This window comes from Grampus griseus (assembly GCF_964374135.1).
Source record: "Grampus griseus genome assembly, chromosome: 13".
NCBI lineage: Eukaryota > Metazoa > Chordata > Mammalia > Artiodactyla > Delphinidae > Grampus > Grampus griseus.
In genome coordinates, this window is record NC_139007.1 from 58,699,983 (window position 1) to 58,724,532 (window position 24,550).

Consider the following 24,550-nt stretch of genomic DNA (forward strand, 5'->3'; position numbering starts at 1 on the left):
TCCCAGTGCATCATGCCAAGGAATGCAGGGCTTATTTAGTTTGTGAGGTCTGCCATAACAAAATACCACAGACTAGTAGCTTAAACAACAGAATTCTATTTTCTCACAGTTCTGGGCGGAGGCTGGAAGTCTAAGGTCAAGGTGCCAGTGGGGCTGGCTTTTCCTGAGGCTTCTCCTTGGCTTACAGATGGCCTCCTTCCCACTGTGTCCTCAAGTGGCCTTTTCTCTGTGCCTGGGCGTCCCTGGTATCTCTCCTCTTAAGGACACCAGTCATACTGGATTAGGGCCCCACTCTTATGACCTCACTTAACCTTAATTTCCTCTATAAAGGCCCTATCTCCAAATTCAGCCACACTGGGGGTTGGGACTTCAACAATACGAATTTTGGGGGGACGAAATTCAGTCCATAACAAGGACCCTGACAGTGCTTATGTGAGAGGAAGGTTAAAAAACAGTACTAATGAGCAAAAAGATACCTGTTAAGTATGTTTGACCTAAGCTCAAACACCTGTATGAATGAGTAACTTGTACCAGTCCACAGCATCCTTGGAAAGCCCTGCTGGAAGGACCACTCATATTTGCTGCAACTTCTTTCTACTCATCTCTTAACTGCCCTCCTTAATATCATACAGAAGGAAGGGTGACCCTCTTCCACCTGACACCCCTTCAATTATCTGAAGCAGCAATCCCAGCCCCCCAGAAGTGTTCCTAGTACTTCCAAATGCTGTGTGTATCAATGGATCATAGTGTGATTTCTGTACCCTTCTCATTCCCCTCTCTCTTTCCATTATTCACATTCAACAACTGCTTCTTTTCCAGAACTGGGCTCACAGAAAGGTAGAAAGGTAACGTGCCTTTCCTGTAAGATTTTTCTTCTTTTTTTCCCCCATGTCATCCTTCTGCAGGGGCTAGGCTAATCGTCTGCGTATTGTTCCATTTTTAGTATATGTGCTGCTGAAGCGAGCACTAAGATTTCTTTATATAACTTGTTTCTTCCTCATTCAGGTGATTTTACATTGCAGTCAGGATTTCTGAGAGCTTCCCATCTTCTCAAACCATGTTCCTTCCCTCCAGTGTCACATCTTGGAATCACAACATTCTCTTTTTTGAAATTTTCTATTCTATCCTTTCTGTTCTATCCTTCATCATCCAATAAATCCTTACTAGCACCTGTATGCAAAACTCTTGAGAGATGTAATTCTGCATAAAGGTACGATCCCCAGCCACAGAAGAGATTACAGACCCTGGTAGTTAAGGGAAAAAAATGCTGGCACTTAAAAAAAATTATAAAGATGAAATACAAAAGAATTCACAAGCCAGCATCTCATTACCAAATGAGTGAGGGGAGATTGCTGCCATAAGGTCAAAGGAAAGAAAAGAAATAAAACTTATAATGGTTACTACATGCGAGGCACACTTATCCCTACTTGTTGAAAATAGATAAATGTAGTTTAGATACATTGGGTAACCTACCTGAGGTCATTCACTCCAATTTTATTAAGGGCTGACTCATGGCCAGGCACTGTTCTTACAATACAGAGCTGTGAACAAGGTATATTAAGCCCTTTCTCTTCAGGAGCCGCCATTCTAGTAGGGAATGCAGAAAATAAGTAGGCAAATGTGGTAGTTTAATTTACTGATCAAAGGCATTACAAAAACAAACTGGTTGGGCTTCCCTGGTGGCGCAGTGGTTGAGAGTCCACCTGCCGATGCAGTGGACACTAGTTCGTGCCCCGGTCCGGGAAGATCCCACATGCCGTGGAGCGGCTGGGCCCGTGAGCCATGGCCGCTGAGCCTGCGCGTCCGGAGCCTGTGCTCTGCAACAGGAGAGGCCACAACACTGAGAGGTCTGCGTACCGCAAAAAACAAACAAACAAAAAACTGGTTAATGAGAAAAAGAATGAGTGGAGGAACAAAAATGATAGGTCAGGGAAAACATCTCTAAGGATGTGACCTCTGGGCTAAGACCTAAAAGCCAAGGAGAAGCCAACTGTGTGAAGATTCGGGAAGATGTCTGAAGCAGAGGAAAAGTAAGCGCAAAGGCCCTGAGGTAAGAAGGAGCTCAACTGTTCAAGCAGCAGAAAGGCAGCCAACGTGGCTGAAATCTGAAATCTTGCAGCTGCAAAGGGGAGAGTGGTAGGAGTTGGCAAATGGGGGCAGGATCAGATCTGGAGGGTGTTGTGAGGCATGGTGGGGATTTACATCAGATTGTGAGTGCCACGGGAATCACTGCAGAGTTTCCAGCTGTGAGATGGCATGGTCTGACTGATTGTTCACCTGGGCTATAGTATGGAGAATAGACTGTAGACAGGCAGGAATGGAAGCAGGGAGAACATTTTGGAGGCTACAGTCATGCCGAGAAGAAAGAGCAGCAGCTGGGACCTGGGTGGTGACAGCAGAGATGGAGAGAAATGGACAAATTTTACAGGGAGAACCAATAGGATGTACACTTAGGTTGCAAATGGGGAGCAAAGACACACAGTACTAGGGATTGGGGTTGTAACCAACAGTAGGAAAATTCATGTTCAGGACAGAGGCATGTAGATGGTTCACATATAGGAGCAGTGAGGGACAGAGCTCCCTGGAGCATATTTTAAAGTTTTAGTTCATAAAACAAACAGAAAATATTCAGTCATAAACAGCACTCGTGTTCAGTCATGTAGGAAAAATCACCAGAGAGAAGAAAGGATGGTTGTTCTCTGTTCAAATTCCCTTGGATATGACATTAATTTCCACTCCTAGCTCTGTTCTATGTCAACACCTTAGGCATAAAGAGAATCACAACAATGAAATGAAAGCTATTAAAGCTTTTCTCCTCAAGGGGAAAAAATTCAACCAGGTATTTTCAGACGTGTGACGTCAGAAGTAGATATTACAAAGGGCGTTTTAGGGGCGGGAGGAGAGGAGGGAAAGAGAGAATGAACACGTTTTCAACTCCTTTCCCTCTGTAAACTGCCTTCCTGTCCACCAGACCACCCCAGGAAACAAAAGGTAACACCTCCAATTCCTCGGTAAATACACAGTTCCAGTCAATTCATTAACTTCTCAGGACTGGAGTTCTTTTGTTAAAGAAAATTTGCCCTGGCAACCAAAAAGGAGAACTCAATGATACTAGCTTCCCTTTTCTGCAGTCATGTGTTAAGGTGCAAAACTAGTGTCCCTTTCACCAGACTGTAGTTAAAAGAACTGCATTCATTCTCAAAAGTATAACAACAAAAGGGCTCAAGCTTTTGTAGAGATTTTATTTTTCTTCTCAAAGTCCTAAGGACCTTACAGGGACAAGAGCCAAGCACTGATCCTGCCTAATAAACAATAAAAGGACGCACACAGAATGAGAAGCTAATTGCAACACAGAGAAACCAATAATATTTACTTCAAATCTAAAGAAGTCTGTGTTGGACCAACAACTTTAATCTATAGGAGATAAACGATAAAAAATAAAACAATTAAGATTCAACACAGACCTTTTTCAGTCACCTTCTCTTAACCTTTATAACATGGGCTTAAGTTCACACATTTTATGCCCCTCTAAAAAGTTCTGACTTCTCAAATCTTCCGGAACAAACACATAAGCACATGTGACATATCATGCATATTTCTGCTAAAAAGCAGAAAACTTCTGCACTTACACATTCCGCTGAGTATATTTTATAAAGTTACCAATGGATCTATTGGGTTCATTTTCCAAAGGCTAGCTTTTAGCCACTCTCTATCTTCCTTTTTCATTCTTTTTTTAAAATACATTTTATTTATTTATTTATTTTGGCTGCATTGGGTCTTCGCTGCTGCACACGGGCTTTCTCTAGTTGCTGAGAGCAGAAGCTACTCTTCATTGCAGTGCACGGGCTTCTCATTGCGGTGACTTTTCTTGCTGTGGAGCACAGGCTCTAGGCACACGGGCTTCAGTAGTTATGGCATGCGGGGTCAGTAGATGTGGCTCGTGGGCTCTAGAGCACAGGCTCAGTAGTTGTGGCGCACGAGCTTAGTTGCTCCGCGGCACGTGGGATCTTCCCAGATCAGGGCTCGAACCCGTGTCCCCTGCATTGGCAGGCAGATTCTTAACCACTGCGCCACCAAGGAAGCCCTCTTTTACATTATTCTTTAAACCAATACTCAAATGCCAGAGTTCTCATTAGCACTGGTAAGATTTACTATAATATGTACGTATGGGAAAATTTTATCTCAACGACTGTGTTTCATGGTCAGCTGTGGTTATTTCTATCTATCAATTTCCTGCAATTCATAACTTAGTTACTTCTGACATGATTCACTCCAGAATCCCTTGTGACCGCAACTCTCCCACCTCCTAATACTTAGATATGTAACTCTTAGTGGAACTCCACTTGTGGCTAACTTGGGAATGACTGTTTCCATTACGGGAGTTTAAAAGCATGCATGATGGGTCCAGATATGGCAACTGGTTTCTTAATAACAAAGAGAATAATCCTGCATATGTCAGAAGAGCTTTCAGGATTTTTTACAACTTTAACTTGGTTAAAATTATAGCCTGTTAAAGTTGGTACAGACCATAAACCGGCCCACAAAAAATACATAAGAAAATCATGTCTTGGAAGGTAAAACAACTTACTCAGGCCACACTGCTGTTGGATGTGATTTCGGGACACCAGCAAGCACGCACATACAGCTTGCCTAATTAGAAACTTTTCCTATTGTCCCATTGATTTTCTTAGCTCAGCTACATTCTGGAAGACTGATTCTAATCAGGGAATTGCAATATACATCACAGTGGGACACACTGAAATTTAAGACTATAAATGCAAATGTTGGCAAGGATTTGGAGCAACACAAACTCTGATACCCTGGCTGGTGGGAGTACAATCTGGAACCACTACTTTAGGTAACTGTTTACCTGTATCTACTACAACTGAACATACATATATCCTATGACCCAGCAACCCAATTCCTAGACACACATATGAAATAAAAGAACATACAAGAATGTTCAGCATTGTCCATAAAAGCAAAAAACAAAACCAAACAAAGCAAAAATACAGAAACACTCCAAATGTCCACCAACTGTAGAAAGAATAACTAGATGTGGTATACTCGAATACAGTAATGAAAACAAATGACTGACAGCCACCTGCAACAACACAGATGAACTGCACAAACCTAATGGGAGAAAGAACTTCAATATAAAACATATTTCTTGATTCCATTAGATAAAGTTAAAAACTAGGAACATTAATCAATGACATTAGAAGTCGGGACACTGGTTACATCTGGAGAGTATGGAGGGGGCTCTAAGCATGAGAAGGGCTTCAGGGGGCTGGTAATATTCTATTCCCTGACATGTGTGGTGTTGTAACATAACTCACTGAGCTATATACTAATAATTGGTATACAACTCAATATATATAATATGCTTCTATTTTTTTTAAGTTAAAAAAAAAACCAATGTTTAATTATGTGATGGATTTCAATATATTTATCTGCTTCCTTCAAAAACACGAGTTCTTTCTGTGTGTTCCGTGTGTCCCAAATCCATTTTTCTGTATTGTGTGTGTCTGTTCCAGGATGAAGGGCCCCTGTGAAATATTCTACTCTGGTTCACCTCATATAATAGGCTCAGCATTTTCAACCCACAGAGGCTTGCTTATCCTTGTCCTATATGTCACAGGTAGGAGCCTGTCTCCAAAAAAAATACAGACGGATGTTAAAGGGTAAATGAAGGGGATATGGGGAATATATGTATGCATAAAGTTGATTCACTTTGTTATACAGCAGAAACCAACACAACGTTCTAAAGCAATTATACTCCAGTAAAGATGTTAAAAAAAAAAAAGGTAAATGAGTAAATCTCCTTTCCACATACTGCTAATGAAAATGGTACTTAAAAAAAAAAACCTTGAGAACTAAATCTGAAGTTTGAGAACTAAATCTAAGCATGTCTTTGATGCACTATGATCTTGTAGACCTTGGATAACAATCAGTTTTATTTAGATGTCGACTCCAGTCTATTGGGAATGGTTGCCTGGAACACTGGGTTGAGAAAGATTTAATGCTGTGTTAGGGCCAGTGACAGAGAATACTGTCAACGCCAGGGCAAAGGATGGAGCACAGACACCTTGCCGACTCAGAGTCAACAGAACACTTTCTCCCCTAGGATAAAAATAGTTTCTTAACCGTTTTAAATGCTCCACAGAGAAATCTCTAATAAAGTTCTAATTTATAACATCTGTTTATTACTTATACTTAGAAAGTGATATTATTTAATACAATTTTACTTCTAATATATTTTACATTTATGTATTTATAGTATTTAAATATTTTATGTTTAATATAAATTACATTATTGTGATGTGGTTTAAATACTTCACAAGTAAAGTAAATCAATAAGACTATAGGTTATTTTTTTAACAAAAAGTAGTTTAACAGGAAAACAAAACCACTTAAGTTTAAAAACATTTTGTTTCATCTATCCTACTCTTTGCAAAACAGAACTGCCAGAATACTATTTTAAAAACTCACAAAATTCCAGTCTTACTAAATGTTATTCTTGGGTTCCTCCAAGAATCAAAAATCTTTTGATTGCTATTTTTGGTACAAATTAAACCATACAACTCAATATATTTTTGGTATAAATTAAACCATACAACTCAATATTTTACAAGTTTTTGTTGATCTTAATCAAAGCTAAAATGAAAATAAACTTTTCCCACTGCAGTACTCAGGAAGACTTTAGCTTTAGTTGAACAGATGCACATATTCTAAGTCCAAGGGGATTACCTTACTTACAGCACCTTCTCTTTAGATTTCTTTTGTAAAATTAGATAATTTGTACTGACACAAATTCAAAAGATGCAAATGCAGTGTGAAGAGAAGCACCTAATGTGGTGCAAAGTACCATCTTATTCAATCACATCCAGTATTATTAGCATTACCAGATGTAGAAAAAAGTGAACTGAAATTTCACACTTCTCCCTTTCACTTCCATGTGATTTCTGCATAGCCCTTATCAGTAATACACACTGGATGGTAGGTTAGATTTTTAGCAATAACTTGCTCTACCGAAATCTAAACTTCCCATCATTTAAACATTGAATCTTAGAATTAAAAATATACACCGTGATGACTGGTTTCACTAAATTCATGAACCCAAACCTCAAATGAGTAATCAAACTGCCACACAACACTTCTCTGCTTCTGTTTCCCTGGTACATCCATTCTCTCAACTGTCAAAACTACAAGTAATGCATCTTCTCTTCTTTCCATAAACTTCTAACAACCTTCCCTCCCATTCTCTATCTGATGCCTTTGCCTATTTTATTTAGAAACACTCAGACAGACACTTTCCATCTTTACCCATCACACTCTGCACCAAATCTGTACAGTAGATAAAAGGCAAACCACTCATTAGTGGTCTATTCCCCATCGCCTCTCACCTTCAAAGACAATTCTTTTGCAAGTATACTCTCACTAGAGTCTCTCTTTTGTAGTGGAAAAAATGTACCTTTTCTTTGACCCTCTTCCTATTTCCATGGTAGAATCTACTAGTTGCCTCCTAAATACTGATTTCTCCTTTCTCTCTCAAGTGGAGCAGTCCCCATTTTTAGTGAGCACATTGCAATACAGCTAAAAGATGCTTTCAGCTTTCCTAGTAGTGGATGTAGCCATGTGACTGTCTAAATTCTGGTCAAGGGGCTTCCCTGGTGGCGCAGTGGTTGACAGTTCGCCTGCCGATGCAGGGGACACGGGTTCGTGCCCCGGTCCGGGAAGATCCCACATGCCGCGGAGCGGCTGGGCCCGTAAGCCATGGCCGCTGAGCCTGCGCGTCCGGAGCCTGTGCTCCGCAACGGGAGAGGCCACAACAGTGAGAAGCCCGCATATCGCAAAAAAAAACAAATAAAAATAAAAAGAAATAAATTCTGGTCAATAATATATGCAGAGGTGAGTAGGATGCTAGGAAGTCTCTTTAAATGGAAGAGGTCAGTCCTTCTGCCTCCTCTCCATCTACACTTGGAACGTGGATAGGAAACCACCTTTTTTTTTCTTTTTTTGAATTATCAAAATTTGTGAACCATCTTTTTTTTTTAATTAAAAAAATATATATTTTTACCTTTTGACCCCCTCCCCACTTCACCCATTTCTCCCACCCCCTACCCCTGACAACCACCAATCTGTTCTCCATACCTATGAACTTAGTTTTTCTGGTTTGGGGTTTTTTTTAGATTCCACGTATAAGAAAGATTATATGTTATTTGCCTTTCTCTGACTTACTTCACGTAACACAATGCCCTTGAGGTCTAATCATGTTATCGCAAATGGCAAGATTTCATTCTTTTTCTTTTAATGGTTGAATAATATTCCATTGTGTATATCTATCTATCTATCTATCCATCCATCCATCCATCCACCCACCCACCCACCACATCTTCTTTATCCATTCGTCTATCCATGGACTCTTAGGTAGCTTCCATATCTTGGCTATTGTAAATAATGCTGTAATGAACATGGGAGTGCAGATACGTTTTCAATCTAGTATTTTTGTTTTCTTTGGATAAAAACCCAGGAAGAGTACTGCTGGATTGTATGGTAATTCTACTTTTAATTTTTTGAGGAATCTCCAACACTGTTTTCCATAGTGGCTGAACCAATGCACATTCCCAACGACAGTGCACAAGGGTTCCCTTTTCTCCACATCCTCACCGAACCTGTTATTTCTTATCTTTTTGGTTTTCTTTGTTGTGCAGAAACTTTTTAGTTTAATGTAGTCCTACTTGTTTATTTTTGCTTTTGTTGCCTTCACTTTTGTTATCAGATTCAAAAAATTATTGCCAAGATCTATGTCAAGGAGCTTACCACCTATGTTTCCTTCTAGGAGTTGTATGGTTTCAGGTCTTATGTTCAAGTCTAATCCATTTTGAGTTAATTTTGTGTATAGTGTAAGACAGTGGTCCCGTTTCATTCTTTTCCATGTGGCTGTCCAGTTTTCCCAACATGATTTATTGAAGAGACTATCCTTTTTCTATTGTATATTCTTGGCTTTGCTGTAAATTAACTGATGATACATACATGGGTTTATTTCGGGGCTCTCTATTCTGTTTCATTGATCTATGTGTCTGTCTTTAATGCCAATACCACACTGTTTTAATTGCTATAGCTTTGTAATAGAGTTTAAAATCAGAGAGGGTGATGACTCCAGCTTTGTTCTTTTTCTTCAAGATTGCTTTGGCTATTCAGGGTCTTTTGCAGTTCCATACAAATTTTAAGACTGTTTATTCTGTGAAAAATACCATTGTAATTTTGATAGGGATTGCACTGAATTTATAAATTGCTGTGGGTAGTATGGACATAATATTAATTCTTCTGATCCATGAGCATGGAATATCTTTTCATTTATTTGTGTCTTCTTCAATTTCTTTCCTTAATGTCTGATAGTTTTCAGTATACAACCTTGGTTAAATTTATTCCTTTCTGATACAATTATAAATGGGATTTTCTTAATTTCTCTTTCTGATAGTTTGTTATTAATGTAGAGAAACACAACAGATTTTGAGTACTGATTTTGTAACCTGCAACATTACTAAATTTGTTTATTAGTTCTACCAGTTTTTTGATGGAGTCTTCAGGGTTTTCCATATAATATCATGTCCTCTACAAATAGTGACAGTTTTACTTCTTCCTTTCCAGTTTGGATGCCTTTTATTTATTTTTCTTGCCTAAATGCTCTGTCTAGGACTTCCAATATTTCTGAATGAAAGTGGCAATAATGGGCATCCTTATCTTATTCCTGATCTTAGAGGAAAAGCTTTTAGCTTTTCACCACTGAATATGATATTAGCTGCTGGCCCGTCACATATGGCTGTTATTATGTTGAAGTATGTTCCCTCTATACCCATTTGGTTGAGAATTTTTATCATAAATGAATGTTAAATCTTGTCAAATGTTTTTCTGTATCTACTGAAATGATCATATGATTTTTATCCTTCATTTTGTTAATGTGGTGTATGTATATCACATGGCCTGATTTGTGGTCGTTGAACCAGCTTTGCATCCCTGGCATATATCCAGGGATTTATTCTTTCAAAGACACCAGTTTGCCAGATCCCATTCTCTGCTTTCATCTCATTCAGTCTGTTGGCAGCATTAGACACATGATGCCTCACTCATTCTTGAAACACTCTTTGAATTTCTGGAAACCCAGCAGAGCCTGATTTTCTTCTTACCTCACTGGTCACTCCTTCCCTGACTATGGTGTCTTCCCCTGCTTTCCTGACTTCTACATTTTTTTAAATGCTCCAACACTCTTCTCTGAACTCTACTCACTCCTTTGTGATTATTTTAGACCTATGGTTTTAAATACCATTTATATTCTGATGACACTCTGATCTCCAAATTCATACACCTAAACTAGATGTTCGACACCTCCACTTAGATGTTTAAAAGACACTTCAAAATTTACTTGGCCAAAACAAAACCCTCCCCACATCTCCTCAACTATAGTTCTTCCCATCTTAGGACATACTCACCACCATCCACTTGGTTGCTCAAAGCAAAAACCATGAAGTCATCCTGGTCTCCCCTCTCCCTCTCACCCCACCCCCATGCATCAGCAAGTCCTGCTGTCTGTGCCTCCACAGTACCTCCATCACTTCTCTCCATCTCCCTTGCTACCACCCTGGTGCAAGCCAACATCTCTCTCATCAGAGCCCTGCCATGGCCTGTGTGTTCTCCTTCTATTTCTTCAAAGTCTGTTTTCTAAGCAGCAGCCAAAGTAATCTTTTCAAAGTGCAGATCTGATTGTGTCTCTTCCCTGCCTCTTAGAACGAAATTTAAGCTCCACATGGCCTCCAAGGTTTTAGGTGACCTGATTGGCCTCCTCTCTGATTTCATCTCCTGCCACTCTTGCCTCAAGTGCTGTGCTTCGGCCACACTGGATTTTTCCTATTTTCTGAACACCCTAAGCTCTGGACTGCTTTTTAAAAATACCAGCTGTGGCCTCCATCTAAATGCTCTTTCCCAGTATTTTCTCACTACCAGCCCCTTCTCTTCCACATTCAGAGAACCACCTAAGATAAGGCAGCTTCTCCCTCATCACTTGCTCTCATCACATCACTCTCATTTTTTTTTCTTCATAGGGAATTATGTTGTTCATTAAATGTTTAAACCATCAGTTTCTCCTCACACTGGAAACTACAGGAGAACAGGACCTTGTGGATCTTGTTTACTGCTCGATTCCCAGGGTCTGAAACAGGGACTAGCAAACAGTTGGTGCTCTATAAATTATTTGCTGAATGACTAAAGACTTAACATAAAAATGAAAAGTCATTTGTTTAACCATTATTCCAGTGTCTTAATTACAGACCTGAGAAATATCTCACCGCCATATGCTGTTCACTTAGTAACAGGGACTGCACTGCTCCTGAGGTAGACAATTCTATTCCTCAACAACTAGGATTATTCAAAGCCCCTTATTCCTTTCTCAAGCTGTTGCTTCCGTTCATCTGTGGAGGCCTCTGTGATCAAGTAGAGTACATTTCTCGTGTTTTAGACAAGACAGTTCTTCAAATATCCAAAGGTGGTGATTGTACTGTCTCAGAGTTAACAGTCCCAGTCTCCTTAACAGCTCTTCACAAGGCTGTTAAAAACAAGAGTTTCAGGTCTTATCATCACCCTCCCATGTACTCCAAGACTGCCCCAAACCACGATGTAGTCACACACTTAGCTATCAACTATGCCATGAATATGCAACTGTGGTCCAATCTACCTCATATCATCTGGCTGGTCTCATGAACTGATCTCTTTCTGAGAGAGTGTAACCTGACTGAAGTTAACGCTTCCTTCCTTCCAGTTCAAGCTCACACACCATCTCCAAGATACATCTCCATGTATCTTTCACACCACTAAGTGCACAAGGCTTCTGTAATCTCCATGCACTACAGTCATTCCTCATCTTCTTCCCAGAATTCCCGACACCGTTTAGCTTCCCCGACACAGGATACCTGCCCTATCCTACAGAAAAAGACCTCCTGGCCTCCTTTCTTGGATAAAGGTCCTGATTTTCCACATGTGCAAATTAAAATTATAATTTTCACACAAGTAGCCTGAGGCAGACTAGCACTATTTCTAATCAGCAGCAAGGGAGCCACAAAAAGGAGAGGCCCTTTTGGCTACCATGGAAACAATTTGAAGCAGGAAGAGCAAGGTGGAGCCAGCCAACGCCGGTGCCCCAGGACAAACTGGAACAATCCTTGGCGTACCAATCCTATAGACCCTACTGCGGACAAAGTGATACCTCTACGCTATCCCCCTCCTTGCTCCTCCAAGGACAGCCAAAGAAAACAGGAGCTGCCCCAAATCAGGATATGGGTTATCCTACACTGCTGTGCAGGTCAGCACTTTCTTAGAACTATCTATAATCTAGTTTTACTCCCTCTGCCTCCAAAACAACTGATATCTCATTTCAGTCATTCAGGCAGAGTAATAATTGTTGGGAAGTTAATGGTTAAAGAAACACAGTTGGTCATCTGAAAACATTTCAGATGTTCCACAGTGTGTTTAGCATTCTGGTAAAGAGAGTAGCCTTAATGAAGTAGGCTGAAGAATAAAACTATACATATTAACACACTCTGAAAGAGTTCAGGCATGCCCAGAGGGCCAAAATACTGACCGCAAAATGACCGGAATAATCTAGGTATATGATTAGCTGTGATTCAGAAAGAAAAACTAAAAAACTCTATAGGTTCAAATCTGCTACAGGGATTTTTTTTAAAATTTCTTATATATATTCTGAGGAGTACTGATAGTGCTTGACAGTGCTTCCCAGTGCCACACCTATGAGATTTCATCAAATCTCATTTATCTCATCTAGAACCTGACAGCTTTAATGCAAACCTAAGTATCTATCCTTTTAAATCTTTCTTTCATTAATGAATGTTTATCAGGTGCCTGACACTCTACAGAAAAATGCAGTTAAGTGTTACCTCTTCTAATATAACTACTCCTTATCTTTACTCTATAGAGGTCTAGCCTTTTAAAATCTGCTCTTGGAGGAACACTAATTGTCCTTTTTTGAATCTCCACCAAGTTTCAATGAAGAATTGAAAACAAACAATGAAGTCAATTTAAAAACTCAACTCACAACATTGTGTGATCTTCTGGATGTTGGAAGAGATAAGCTGGGCCAGCTGGGCAGGGTCACCACCAATTCCTGGAGTGTAAGACATAGTTGATTTGCTTGTTCGCTAATTTCATCAGCTGTTTGTGGGCTGTGCAGTTTTCTAAGCAGTCACCTAAATAACATAAAAGAAAAGTCACATAACTGCATTTTTAAAGTTACTGGCTTACACTTTCCAAATTGTCGATCTGGGAGGTTACAAGTACAAATTTCACGATCCTACTAGGGTTGAAATCTAGCTCACAAAAACACACTGTATGAGGAAGTGTTCCTCTTTCTTATTTATATACTCTCTTAGGGGTGCTCTTCCATCTACATGCACAAATACACCTACACACAAATGAATCTCACATCCACATCTCCGAGTCACACTCTTAACTCTCTTTAGTGTCTATATGCCTTTGAAGCTATAGGAACTCGCCAACTGCCCTTTTAGCTGCCAGTGGAACTGGCAACAGGAAATCTCTACTTTGGGGAAGACACTTAGCATTTGGGCCTGCTGCCAGGATCCAAATAAGATACTGCACATCCAGGGACCAAGAACTTTCTCACTCTATACAGAAGAAAGGTAAAGATTCACTCTTGCATCTACAGGACTAGCATCAACAGATCAGATCCCTTGCATCAGGACCACACAACCACACGATTAGCTGAGGCCTGCTCTCTCCCCCAAAGAGGGACTATAATCAGTCCTGTTGATTGCCACTTAGTATTGTAGCATTTCCCTCAACCCTCAAAACTCAAACAAGTCTGGTCTAAGCCTTCTCCTGTTTTCTTTTATGGTCTCCTTTCCCCCCCTTTAGAGAATCAACCAATCAGCTACAAACTACCAGTTTTCCCTTTACTCAAGCGCCTAAATTTGAGAAAGTTCCTGCTGGTGAGATAACTAAGCTTCATTCATCCAAAGAGCTGCCACTGTTGGACTGGCTGGCATTTCCTTAGAGAAGGGGTGCAATGGCGATTCCCTCAGCTCAGTGCTGAGTGAAGAATGAAAAGAAACTGTGAATGATGGAAGAGAAAGAAAAATTCAACAAGATTAACTATAGCTAACTTATTATTTCCTAAGCATTGTGTTTAGGACTTTCACATTTTCTTAGTTGATTCTTCCACCAAGCTTATGAGGTAGGTACAACAATAATTATGATTTTTCAAATGAAGAAACTGAAGCATAATGAGAATAAGCAACATGTTTAATGTAAGAAAAGAGCTAAAATTTGAAACTAAATCTTAGAGTCTATGTTTTGAAAACACAAAAGCATCTTGTTGCTTCCCTGTATAACAAAATTAAGGACAGGTCAGCCCACTCAATTTAGAAAAACCAAATTTATCACCTTTCTGCAGACTCTGTATGAAGTTTTGCTAAACCCACAAGGAAGATGAGGAATTCAGCTTGGGATAACTACATGCATGGATCAAGGTAACACTGCCGAACAGCTTACACCTCTTCTCTCTTATTCTGCTAACAGTGATATCTAAAAGACAACAGTGGTTGGCTCTCCTGATGAGATATGAAAAATAAAGGATCCAAATAACTGACTGTACTTTAAAATATATGTATATAAACAGACAGATAGACAGCTAACTATAAACTGACTTAACAGTGTATGATCTTTGCACACAGGCTACATTAACCAAGTTATTCTGATGTCTGCTTTCCACATCAGCCTCCAGCACCTAGCCCAGAGCTAAGATGCACTGAAGTACTTTTGCTGTACACTTTCGAAAGCCCATTCAGAATTCCTAGTTTTATTGCTCAGAATAACAGTGACTCATTATCTATACCTGCACTATCAAGTGTTCAGCTATCACATGTGTGGCCACTGGCTACGATAGCTCACGTATGGAACATTTCCATCACAGCAGAAAGTTCTATTGAACAGTGCTCACCAAAAATCTCAATAATTAGCTTGCTATGAGGATATATAAACACTATAAAGAGAAAGACGGGAAGAGGGGATCAAGGTGCAATACTCATACTGAGAATCTTCTCAAGACTGTTTCTACAGAGCACAGATAAAAGAACACAGGGAATTTTAAAAAGAAATCTTGAGTGTCAAACATTACCCCTAGTTGCTACTGGACACAGTGTAGAATCCTTAAGATTCCCATTAACATAAATCTCATGCTCTATAAATCCTGTGTGGATAAAGCAACAGAAACAGTCAGTTTCACTTTCTTAATGGTGAGCACCAGCATAAAGCTCAGGACTTCCCTCCACCCTGTGCTCCAAAATGATAAGTTCCCAGAAGGGCAGGTTTTTTGTTTTCAGTTTTGATTTTTCTTTTTTTGGTCTATTTTGTGGACTGCTCTACTCTCAGCATCTGGATATACAATAGGTGCTTAATAAATATTTGTAGAATGAATAAATGTACCTATTTCCTAAGAACACACACCCAGTCTGAGGGTAAATATTACCATTTCTAAGACAGTGAACTCCAGGGCCTTCTTTCAGATCCAGGATGTCCCAGGCTTATCGCTGCCTTGGACCACTGCTTGGTGCCATTTCCTCTCCCTGCAGGGCGCTTCCCATGATCTCCATGTGACCTGCTCCGCTTCCCCAGCAAAGTCTCATCACGTGCTAGAGAAGCATTTCATATTCACTTTGATTTGAAGTGAGAAGTCACCACTCTGTCACTCTGCTGATCTAACCTACTGCATCATAGTACTAATCACCATTTAAAATGATCTAGTTCGTATATCATTTATTATCTATCCCTACCTCTGGAACATAAACATGAGAGAGACAAGGCTATCTTCTTTTTTTTTTTTTAAATTTTATCTTTTTTTTTTATACAGCAGGTTCTTATTAGTAATCTATTTTATACATATTAGTGTATATATGTCAATCCCAATCTCCCAATTCATCCCACCACCACCATCACCACCCCTGCTTTCCCCCTTGGTGTCCATACATTTGTTCTCTACATCTGTGTCTCTATTTCTGCACTGCAAACCAGTTAATCTGTACCATTTTTCTAGATTCCACATATATGTGTTAATATATGATATTTGTTTTTCTCTTTCTGACTTACTTCACTCTGTATGACAGTCTCTAGGTCCATCCATGTCCCTACAAATGACCCAATTTCATTCTTTTTTATGGCTGAGTAATATTCCATTGTATATATGTACCACATCTTCTTTATCCATTCATCTGTCGATGGGCATTTAAGTTGCTTCCGTGACCTGGTTATTGTAAATAGTGCTGCAGTGAACACTGGGGTGCCTATGTCTTTTGAATTATGGTTTTCTCTGGATATATGCCCAGTAGTGGGATTGCTGGATCATATGGTAATTCTATTTTTAGTTTTTTAAGGAACCTCCATACTGTTCTCCATAGTGGCTGTATCAATTTACATTCCCACCAACAGTGCAAGAGGGTTCCCTTTTCTCCACACCCTCTCCAGCATTTGTTGTTTGTAGATTTTCTGATGATGCCCATTCTAACTGGTGTGAGGTGATACCTCATTGTAGTTTTGATTTACATTTCTCTAATGATTAGTGATGTTGAGCAGCTTTTCATGTGCCTCTTGGCCATCTGTATGTCTTCTTTGGAGAAAGGTCTATTTAGGTCTTCTGCCCATTTTTTGATTGGGTTGTTTTTTTAATATTGAGCTTCATAAGCTGTTTATATACTTTGGAGATTAATCTAAGGCTATCTTCTTGTAGACTCCAGTGCCAGGGACATAGATGTTCCACGAATGTGAGGGTGATCACTCTCCTAACAGACATGAGCATTCTCTACATAAACTACATTAACTGCATTCATTAGCTCAGCTCCTCCATCCATTAAACTATTATACTATTTGGGTTTAGTCCACAATACCGAGAATTATTTTTCACTCTTTCACACACACTAAACTTTCAAATTAAATAGAATTATGGCAAATCTTATTCAGACTTACTGCAGGTGTTTTATACAATTTCTCACCCAGCAGCACCTGGCTAAAGTTTGAGATCATAACCAAAATTAAGATTGACTTTGAGATCGGGAGCAAAAGTAAAATATCTGAAGAAAAATGTAGATGTTAATGAGTTCACATGGTATCATATTAACTCTGAAACTAGAGCATAATTCTTAACTAGTCACAAGTCTGAGACAACCTTCTCAAAGTGGCCTGCAAAGCAGAGGCGTGTCCACATCACAAGACACAGCTAAACACTGCTATCAGTCTCTGACCAGGGGGGATGATCAGGCCAACCCCCGAAGAAACGTCCACCTCCAATATTACTAAACAGCACAGCATTTCATAATCATTTCCTTTTCTTCCAGATCCCGAGCAAGCTTTAAATTATATATAATTATGGTCAGAATATGTTGATCTGAATTAAACAAAAATTAATGTATGTCTATAAGAACCAAGCAAATGTAAGAAACTTGAGAGTAAAAAAATATATAGCATTTGACGGGAAAGGCATTTTTGTTTTCTTTTTGTCTGAATTTAAAGAAAGTAACAACCTAAAAAACAAGAGGGGTGGGCTGAGGTGGGGTGGAGAGGCATCTTGGAATATTTTATGTAGCTGTAAAGGGCTTAATGCAAACCAACTAAGGACAGGTACTGAAAAGATCAAAGAAAGGTAGTGTGTCAAAGTCTCCAGGCCAAATAGAAAACCAACTACGATGAGCCTCCGAATAAACGTATACGGTTCCTCTACTATAGAAATATATATCTTCAGTTCTTCTATATTCGGGAGGAGAACTTTAAAGCGCGTTTTCTAAATCCGAGCCTTAAAAAGAGGAAGAGGTCAATTCGTGTCCGGCGTGAGGCAGAAGCTGTTCTCCTGAGCTGGGCCGGAGCGGCTCGGGCTCCAGCCCCGCCCCGGAGCGCCCGCCGGTGCGCCTGAGCGAGAGCGGCCGGGGCGGCCGGGGGAGGCGGCGAGGCTGCGGCGCAGCCGGCGCAGGGCGGGCCGGGCTGACTAGGCCGGCGGCACCAGCCGGACTGCACCGCGCACCCGCGCCGGCCCGGGGGGCGTGGGGAGGAGCGCGCTCCCGGCGCTGGGGCAGCGCCGGCCCTCCGACTCCCGAAAGCCTGCCGCGAAGAGCAGGGCGGCGGCCACCTGACAACGCGCACAAACAAGGTGGCGCGGCAGCCACGGGGACACGCGCTTTCGGGGCGCCCAGCCAGGGACACCCCCTCCAGAGACTCCTCTTACCCCGACGTCCTCGGCTTCCTTCTCCTTCTTTGGCCCCGGCCACCCAAGGGCCCCAGAGCCGCCAGCAACGAGCCTCAGCTGATGGGTGGAGGCGCTGGAACGCCCACTGCGCATGCTCTCAATCCCTCCCTGGGAAGGAGGCGGGGATATCCCTCCTCTTATTGGCCAGCGGGGTTGAGTGACAGCGGCCCTTCCCCGCCCCCTCTGGTTCTAAGCTAAGGAATAGGGGTTCCAGCAAAACTGCAAGGGAGGTGTTCTTTGAGGCCTGACGTGTAGATGGTGAACGCCTTATCCTGCGTGTAAAAAACAAGAGGAGGGAATGGAGAGCAGCTGTTTTCTTTATCAGGTGATGCCAGCCTCCCTAGACTCGTGTCTTCAGCCAGCCCCATCAACTCACGCCTGTCTTGTTTCCTAACCCTTAACCTCAGTAGAACATATTCGTAAGTCCATTAAAAAATGTGAACGCAAATACGCAGTTCTAGCAGGAACAATGAGTGGAGTCATTTCCGTGTGCCCACTTAGTAACCAAGTTTTCGTAGCACACTCAAGTCATATGAAGCATCCTTGCATGGCAGGAAGTAGTTTCAACAGGATTTGAAAAGAGCAGAGAATGTTCTCATGATAAATATTCAAACATAAAGTAATTGTTAGATAAAAAGCATCAGTTGCTTCAGGTGAGAGAAATACCAAATTAATTAATTAGGCCTTTGTCTGTATTAAGGCAATAATATTTTCTGAAAGGATCATCAGGACATCAAAAGTCCAGATGGACTAAGGTGGAAAAAAAAACTAAAACCAGAATATTTTGAATTGGTACCACATGAGCAAATTCTAGTTTGTTTGGAATTATACATACATATGTGCATAAGTGAGTGAGGTCAACCAACGATAAGAAACATAAGAGGCTCTCCGTTTATTTTTCATTTTTCTACTTTTAAGAGAGAAATGGGAACAAGAAAATTTTTCTATTTCTCATTTTTTCCAGAAGAAAACTGTGGTATAATTGTGGTAATAAGCAACAACTTATACTCTGCATCTGTGAAGAGGGGGCAAGAGAGAGATGGGCAGGCTGGCCAAACAGAAGGCACACACCCCATCAAAAGGGGCAGCATGATTCAGCTAGAGCCGATTGTGGACTTCTAGGAATAATTGGCCCAATGTGATCAAGTTATCTGTTTTGTCAAGATACAGTGTAAATTCTAATTTTTATGTGAAAAATCTTTTTTTCAGTATTCATAAGTTTTTATAAAACATTCTGTGATCAAATAATATACATATATCAGCCTTTGTAATAGGCGATAGTTTCAGCCATAGAGTATTAAAGCTGGAGAAAGCCTACCAGAAAAGCTACTCTAATTCCTCATTTCACAGATGAAAAAATCTGAAACCCAAAGAAATGTCATCAAAATCACACAAATAATTATGAGAAGCACAGATCCAGATGACCTAATTCAGAATCTTGATTTCTTCCTACCATATAATTCATTCAGCACATGTTCACTGGGAATCTGCCATGTGCCAGGGACTGCGACAGGCACGGCAGATATCAAGATGAGTAGGATACAGTATTTTCCCTCAGGTTGCTCAAAGAGTGAGATCCTTCCCAGAACACTGCAAGAGATACTGTGATAAAGATTTGTACACAGCACAGAGGGAGCCCAGAGATGAGGACGACTTACTGTGGGATCAGGGACCATTCCAAAAGGGAAGAGTTAATAGAATCCTGAAAAATGTGTAAGACTTCACTGGGAAGACAAGATGGGAAAGGACATTCCAGCCAAAAGGAAGAACACATAAAACTTCATAAAATCACAGGCAAGTTCAAACTCTCAGGGATCTCTTCTAATTTTCATTAGACTAAAGCAGAGTGGGTGGAATGGAGGGGCATCAGACTAGAAAGTCAAGTGGAGTTTATATAATGAAAAGCCTGGATATCATGTTAAATGAATATCTAATAGGAGTTAAACTATGAAAGCAAAGGTGTGATGTCCTCATATTTCCATGCTCTGAAGAAACCTTTGGAGAATGGGCAAAAATAAAGGGAAATAAAAGTGAGAGAGAGTTTTGACCACTTAGGAGGCTGTTGCAATGGTAGCATCCCCCAATTAAGAATCTTCCCAATATCAGAGATATTGAAGGACTGTAGTAAGGCAAATATATTGGAGAAGAGGAGGTGAGGACTGCTTTGAGAAATATTTAAGAAGACTTGGAAATCAATTAGATATGGAGAATGAAAGAGATGACTCCTCTTTTTAAGACACAAAACTGAGCAGAACATGATGTAGCTGAGATCTAAGATTGCTGATAAAGCAATTGCAGTTTGAGGATGGAGATGGTGAAATGAGGGAGCAAAGTGACAGTAAGTTTAGCTTGGGATGTGTTGTTGTGTTGAAGACTCTGGGGAAGTGAGACTCAGAGATGTCCAGTGTCCTACAGGTACTTGAGAATGTGAGCTGGAGTTCCGGATAGAGTTCTGGTTGGAGCTACGGGAAGAGATGAGCTCACTGACTCTAAGGATGGGATGTTGTGGACTTTCTGTGTTTAAGGGAGGGCAGAGGAAGAAAAACCATGAAAAGGAGTAATCAGAGAGATAGGAAGTAAACCAGGAAGAGGTGTAGTAGAGAATGAAGGAAAACATTTCAAAAAAGAGGGAATGGTCTATGATAGCACATGTCACAGAAAGTTCAGGTAAATTGAGAACCGAAAGTTGTGCATTGGAGTTGGAAATTAGGAAGTGGTTGGTAAATTTAGGAACAGGCATTTCAGTCATTCAAGGAACTATCATGCAAATAATTTACATTTACGTAGTGTCTGCTGCGCTTTCCAAACATCCTATCATGTTTGATAGAATCCTGGGCTGTGAGAGGGGGTGTCACGAAGCACTGTTGAAGAACTGGAGGCTTGGTGGTCTCTTCAGGTCACCCTGCTAGTTACTGACTGAATGAGGACCAAAGCTTTGTTGTCTGAATCCTCCTCCTGGGCTCCTTCCAATTTTTCATGTTTCAAAATATGAGTGGATTTCTTCCAGGTCTTTTGAAAACTAGGAATAAGATTTCACTCCTTTGTATCCTTTGTATTCAAGTGAAAAAAAAAAGGTATAGTTTAGGTAGCCCTGCAAAATTTAGAGGTACAGAGGATAAATGAATTCCAGAAGAGTTCCTGATATTTATGGCATCCCACCTGAGCATCAACCTGCTTCTTAGTGAAACTTAGCCAGGTGCCTTGAACACAGCAGGGATCAAAAATTCTGCCAATTTAACAGGTGATCATTTCACTTCTCCCCAAACAAATGCTTTATACTTGCAAGAATTCCCTATGTCTGAAGGCTTGTGATTTGGATTTTTCAGAGCTAGTAATTTTGGGGATTTGGGTCTTCTTGGAAAGAATTCGAAGGGCAAATCAGAAGTAAGTCTTTGAGCGGGGACTTCCCTGGTGGCGCAGTGGTTGAGAGTCCGCCTGCCGATGCAGGGGACACGGGTTCGTGCCCCGGTCCGGGAAGATCCCACATGCCGCCGAGCGGCTGGGCCCGTGAGCCATGGCCGCTGAGCCTGCGCATCCGGAGCCTGTGCTCCGCAACGGGAGAGGCCACAACAGTGAGAGGCCCGCGTACCGCAAAAAAAAAAAAAAAAAAAAAAAAAGAAGTAAGTCTTTGAGCGGGAATTGTTATCTGCATACTTGTGTCCTTATTAATATAAATACCACCTAAATAACGTCTGCCATGTAGGCTAGGGAACTCTTCACTGCTGTATCTCCAGTGTTTGGAATAGCAATTCTAGCAAATCGGAGACAATTGCCTGTTCACATTATAGCCCCTGAGCTAAAATATTTTTTAAAAGGCCCACCATGTGATCTTGTGGGACAGCCAGAGAAGTAAAAGACACAAAAAGGAAAAATACAAAAAGGCAAGGAATTTATTGATAAATGAGAGGTACAAGTGTACCGGTGAAAGTTTTTGATTATAAAGTATGGGAGAACCAAAGCTGTTTTAAGAAATCTGTGCTAGATTAAAAGGCAGTTTAGGAACTTCCCTGGTGGTCCAGTGGTTAAGACTCCACGCTTCCACTGCAGGGGGCCACGGGTTTGATCCCTGGTCGGGGAACTAACATCCCACGTGCTAATATTCCACATATTGAGCAGTGTGTCACCACCCTCCCAAAAAAAGTCAGCTTAAATTAATGTCTAATAAACTAGAGTTTGTTCCATTGTGCCTTGTTTTTAAGCACCTCTCATCTCCCTCTGCAGTCTGCTTGTTTTCTAAGACCACTCTGCCCCTAGCTATATGCCAAGCACAGAGCAGATTTTGCTCTCACTTTTAAACATAGAGCTAATAGGAATCCCACAGAAATCTTATATGGACCATCATAGCATGACGATTGGTCTGTTCATCTCTAATTTTACCTCCTACAATTATTATCATTGTGTGCCCTCTTCTCTCTGTGTCCCAGTCCACTACAATACCTTCCTCATTGGCATCTGTACCTCCAGTTCTACTCAACGTCATTATCCTCAAAGCCACCACTGAGTATTTGAAGCGCAAATCTGAAAACATCACTCCAGGCTTCATGCCATCACCATGATTGCCACATGCCCCCAAATGTACTTCTTAAAAATAAAAGTGCTGGGGCTGGTCAGGGGTGAAAGGTTGTGTAGATTGGGAGGAGGAATCATAGAAGGGCATCTACGGAGAAATGTCTGGAAATCTTATTACGATGCCTTCCTGAAGATTCGAGGTGCGTGTTTGTAAATTAAATGCTCTGAGAAGTGGTTCGGTAAAGAAACAAGTATAACTTTCTTTAACCCGGTATTTTCTGAATGTATTTGACCATAGAACTTTTTTTTTATTCTTAATGGCTGTAGAGATCTACATGGTATCTATTATGGAAAACATTGCTCTCAAAATCAAATCCAAGCCCCTTATCAGGGCATATAAATAGGGGATCATACAACCAGTTTGCCCAGGACAGCCCCAGTTTAGGCTGGTTTTTCCAGCCTTCTGTCTCTGAGCACTCCCTTTCCTTCTCAAAAGTGTCCCAATTCAGATGATACATTACATGGTCACCTTATATAAAAGGACCTATGTGATCTGGATTCTGCCTTTCCCTGCACCAAAATTTATGCTTTGGAATATGCTAGCTTAAAGAACTTCTCCATCTCTTTCTGCTCCCACTTCCTTCCCACCAGCTCTCCAAAACCACACCAGGGGTTCCCTTATTTCTGTGCTTTGCTCTATCAGTTGCCTTTAACTAGAATGCACTTTCTTCCTCCTCATTTTTAAAGTAAACTCCATTTTATAATAATTGTAGACTTACAAAAGAGTTGCAAAAATAGTACAGAGTTCCCATATACACCTCACGCAGATTCTCCCAGTGTTAACATCTTACATAACCATGGTGCATTTGTCAAAGCTAAAAAATTAACATTGGCATAGTACTTTCAATTAAACTATTGATTTGGATTTCCCTAGTTTTCCACTGATGTCCATTTTCTATTCCAAGATCCAATCCCACATTGTATTTACATAGCATGTTTCCTTTGTCTCCTCCCATCTGTGACAATTTTCTGTCTTTCCTTTTTTATCATGAACTTGACACTTCAAGAGTACTGGTTAGGCATTTTGTTAGAAAGTTCCTCAATTCAGGTTTGTCTGATGTTTTCACGATTAGACTGTTACAGATTTTTGAAAAGAATACCAGGGAGGTGAAGTGTTCTCAACATATCATTTCAGAGGATACATGATATCAGAATGATCTGTCTTCTGGTGATGTTAATCTTCACACCTTGGTTAAGGTGATGTCTTTGAGTTACTATTTTTCCATTTCTATGCTATACCCATTAGAAGAGAATCACAAAGTCCAGTCCACAATCAAGAGGAGGAGAATTGAGTTCTACCTCCAGAAGGGAGGAATATGAAAAATTTATGAACATATGTTGAAACTACCACAAGAACTAATAAATATTTGGACAGAGACCCTTTGAGGCTAAACCATCAGAGGCCACAGTTATTATTACGGAAAGAAAAAATTTTCAAGTGGATAGTTATGGAAAGTACCTCTCACATCAGATGCTTGATAATAAGAAAAATTCTCAGGCTCCACCCTACCTAGTTTCTTAGGTAGAAACTAAGAAACTGCTGTGATTGCTTTTCTCAACTTCATGTACATAACTAATTTTGCCTTCTTTTTCTAAAGAAAGATCCTGACCGTGAATGTTTCATCTAGCTCTTTACACTTTTGTTTGTTTGTTTGTTTTTGTGGT

At 40.5% G+C, this 24,550-nt stretch overlaps 1 protein-coding gene across 1 annotated transcript in view; it reads right to left on the reverse strand.

Moving 5' to 3' along the window:
- STX7 (syntaxin 7) overlaps window positions 1-18,400 on the reverse strand; it is a 47,562-nt gene extending 29,162 nt beyond the window's left edge. Inside the window, exons 1-2 of the mRNA XM_082669207.1 lie at window positions 18,296-18,400; window positions 13,106-13,256 (exon numbers count right to left, since the gene is read on the reverse strand). Coding sequence (XP_082525333.1) covers window positions 13,106-13,190 — 85 coding nt within the window. The 5' untranslated portion in view covers window positions 13,191-13,256; window positions 18,296-18,400. The remainder of the gene's footprint in view (window positions 1-13,105; window positions 13,257-18,295) is intronic.
- Between the last annotated feature and the right edge of the window lie 6,150 nt (window positions 18,401-24,550).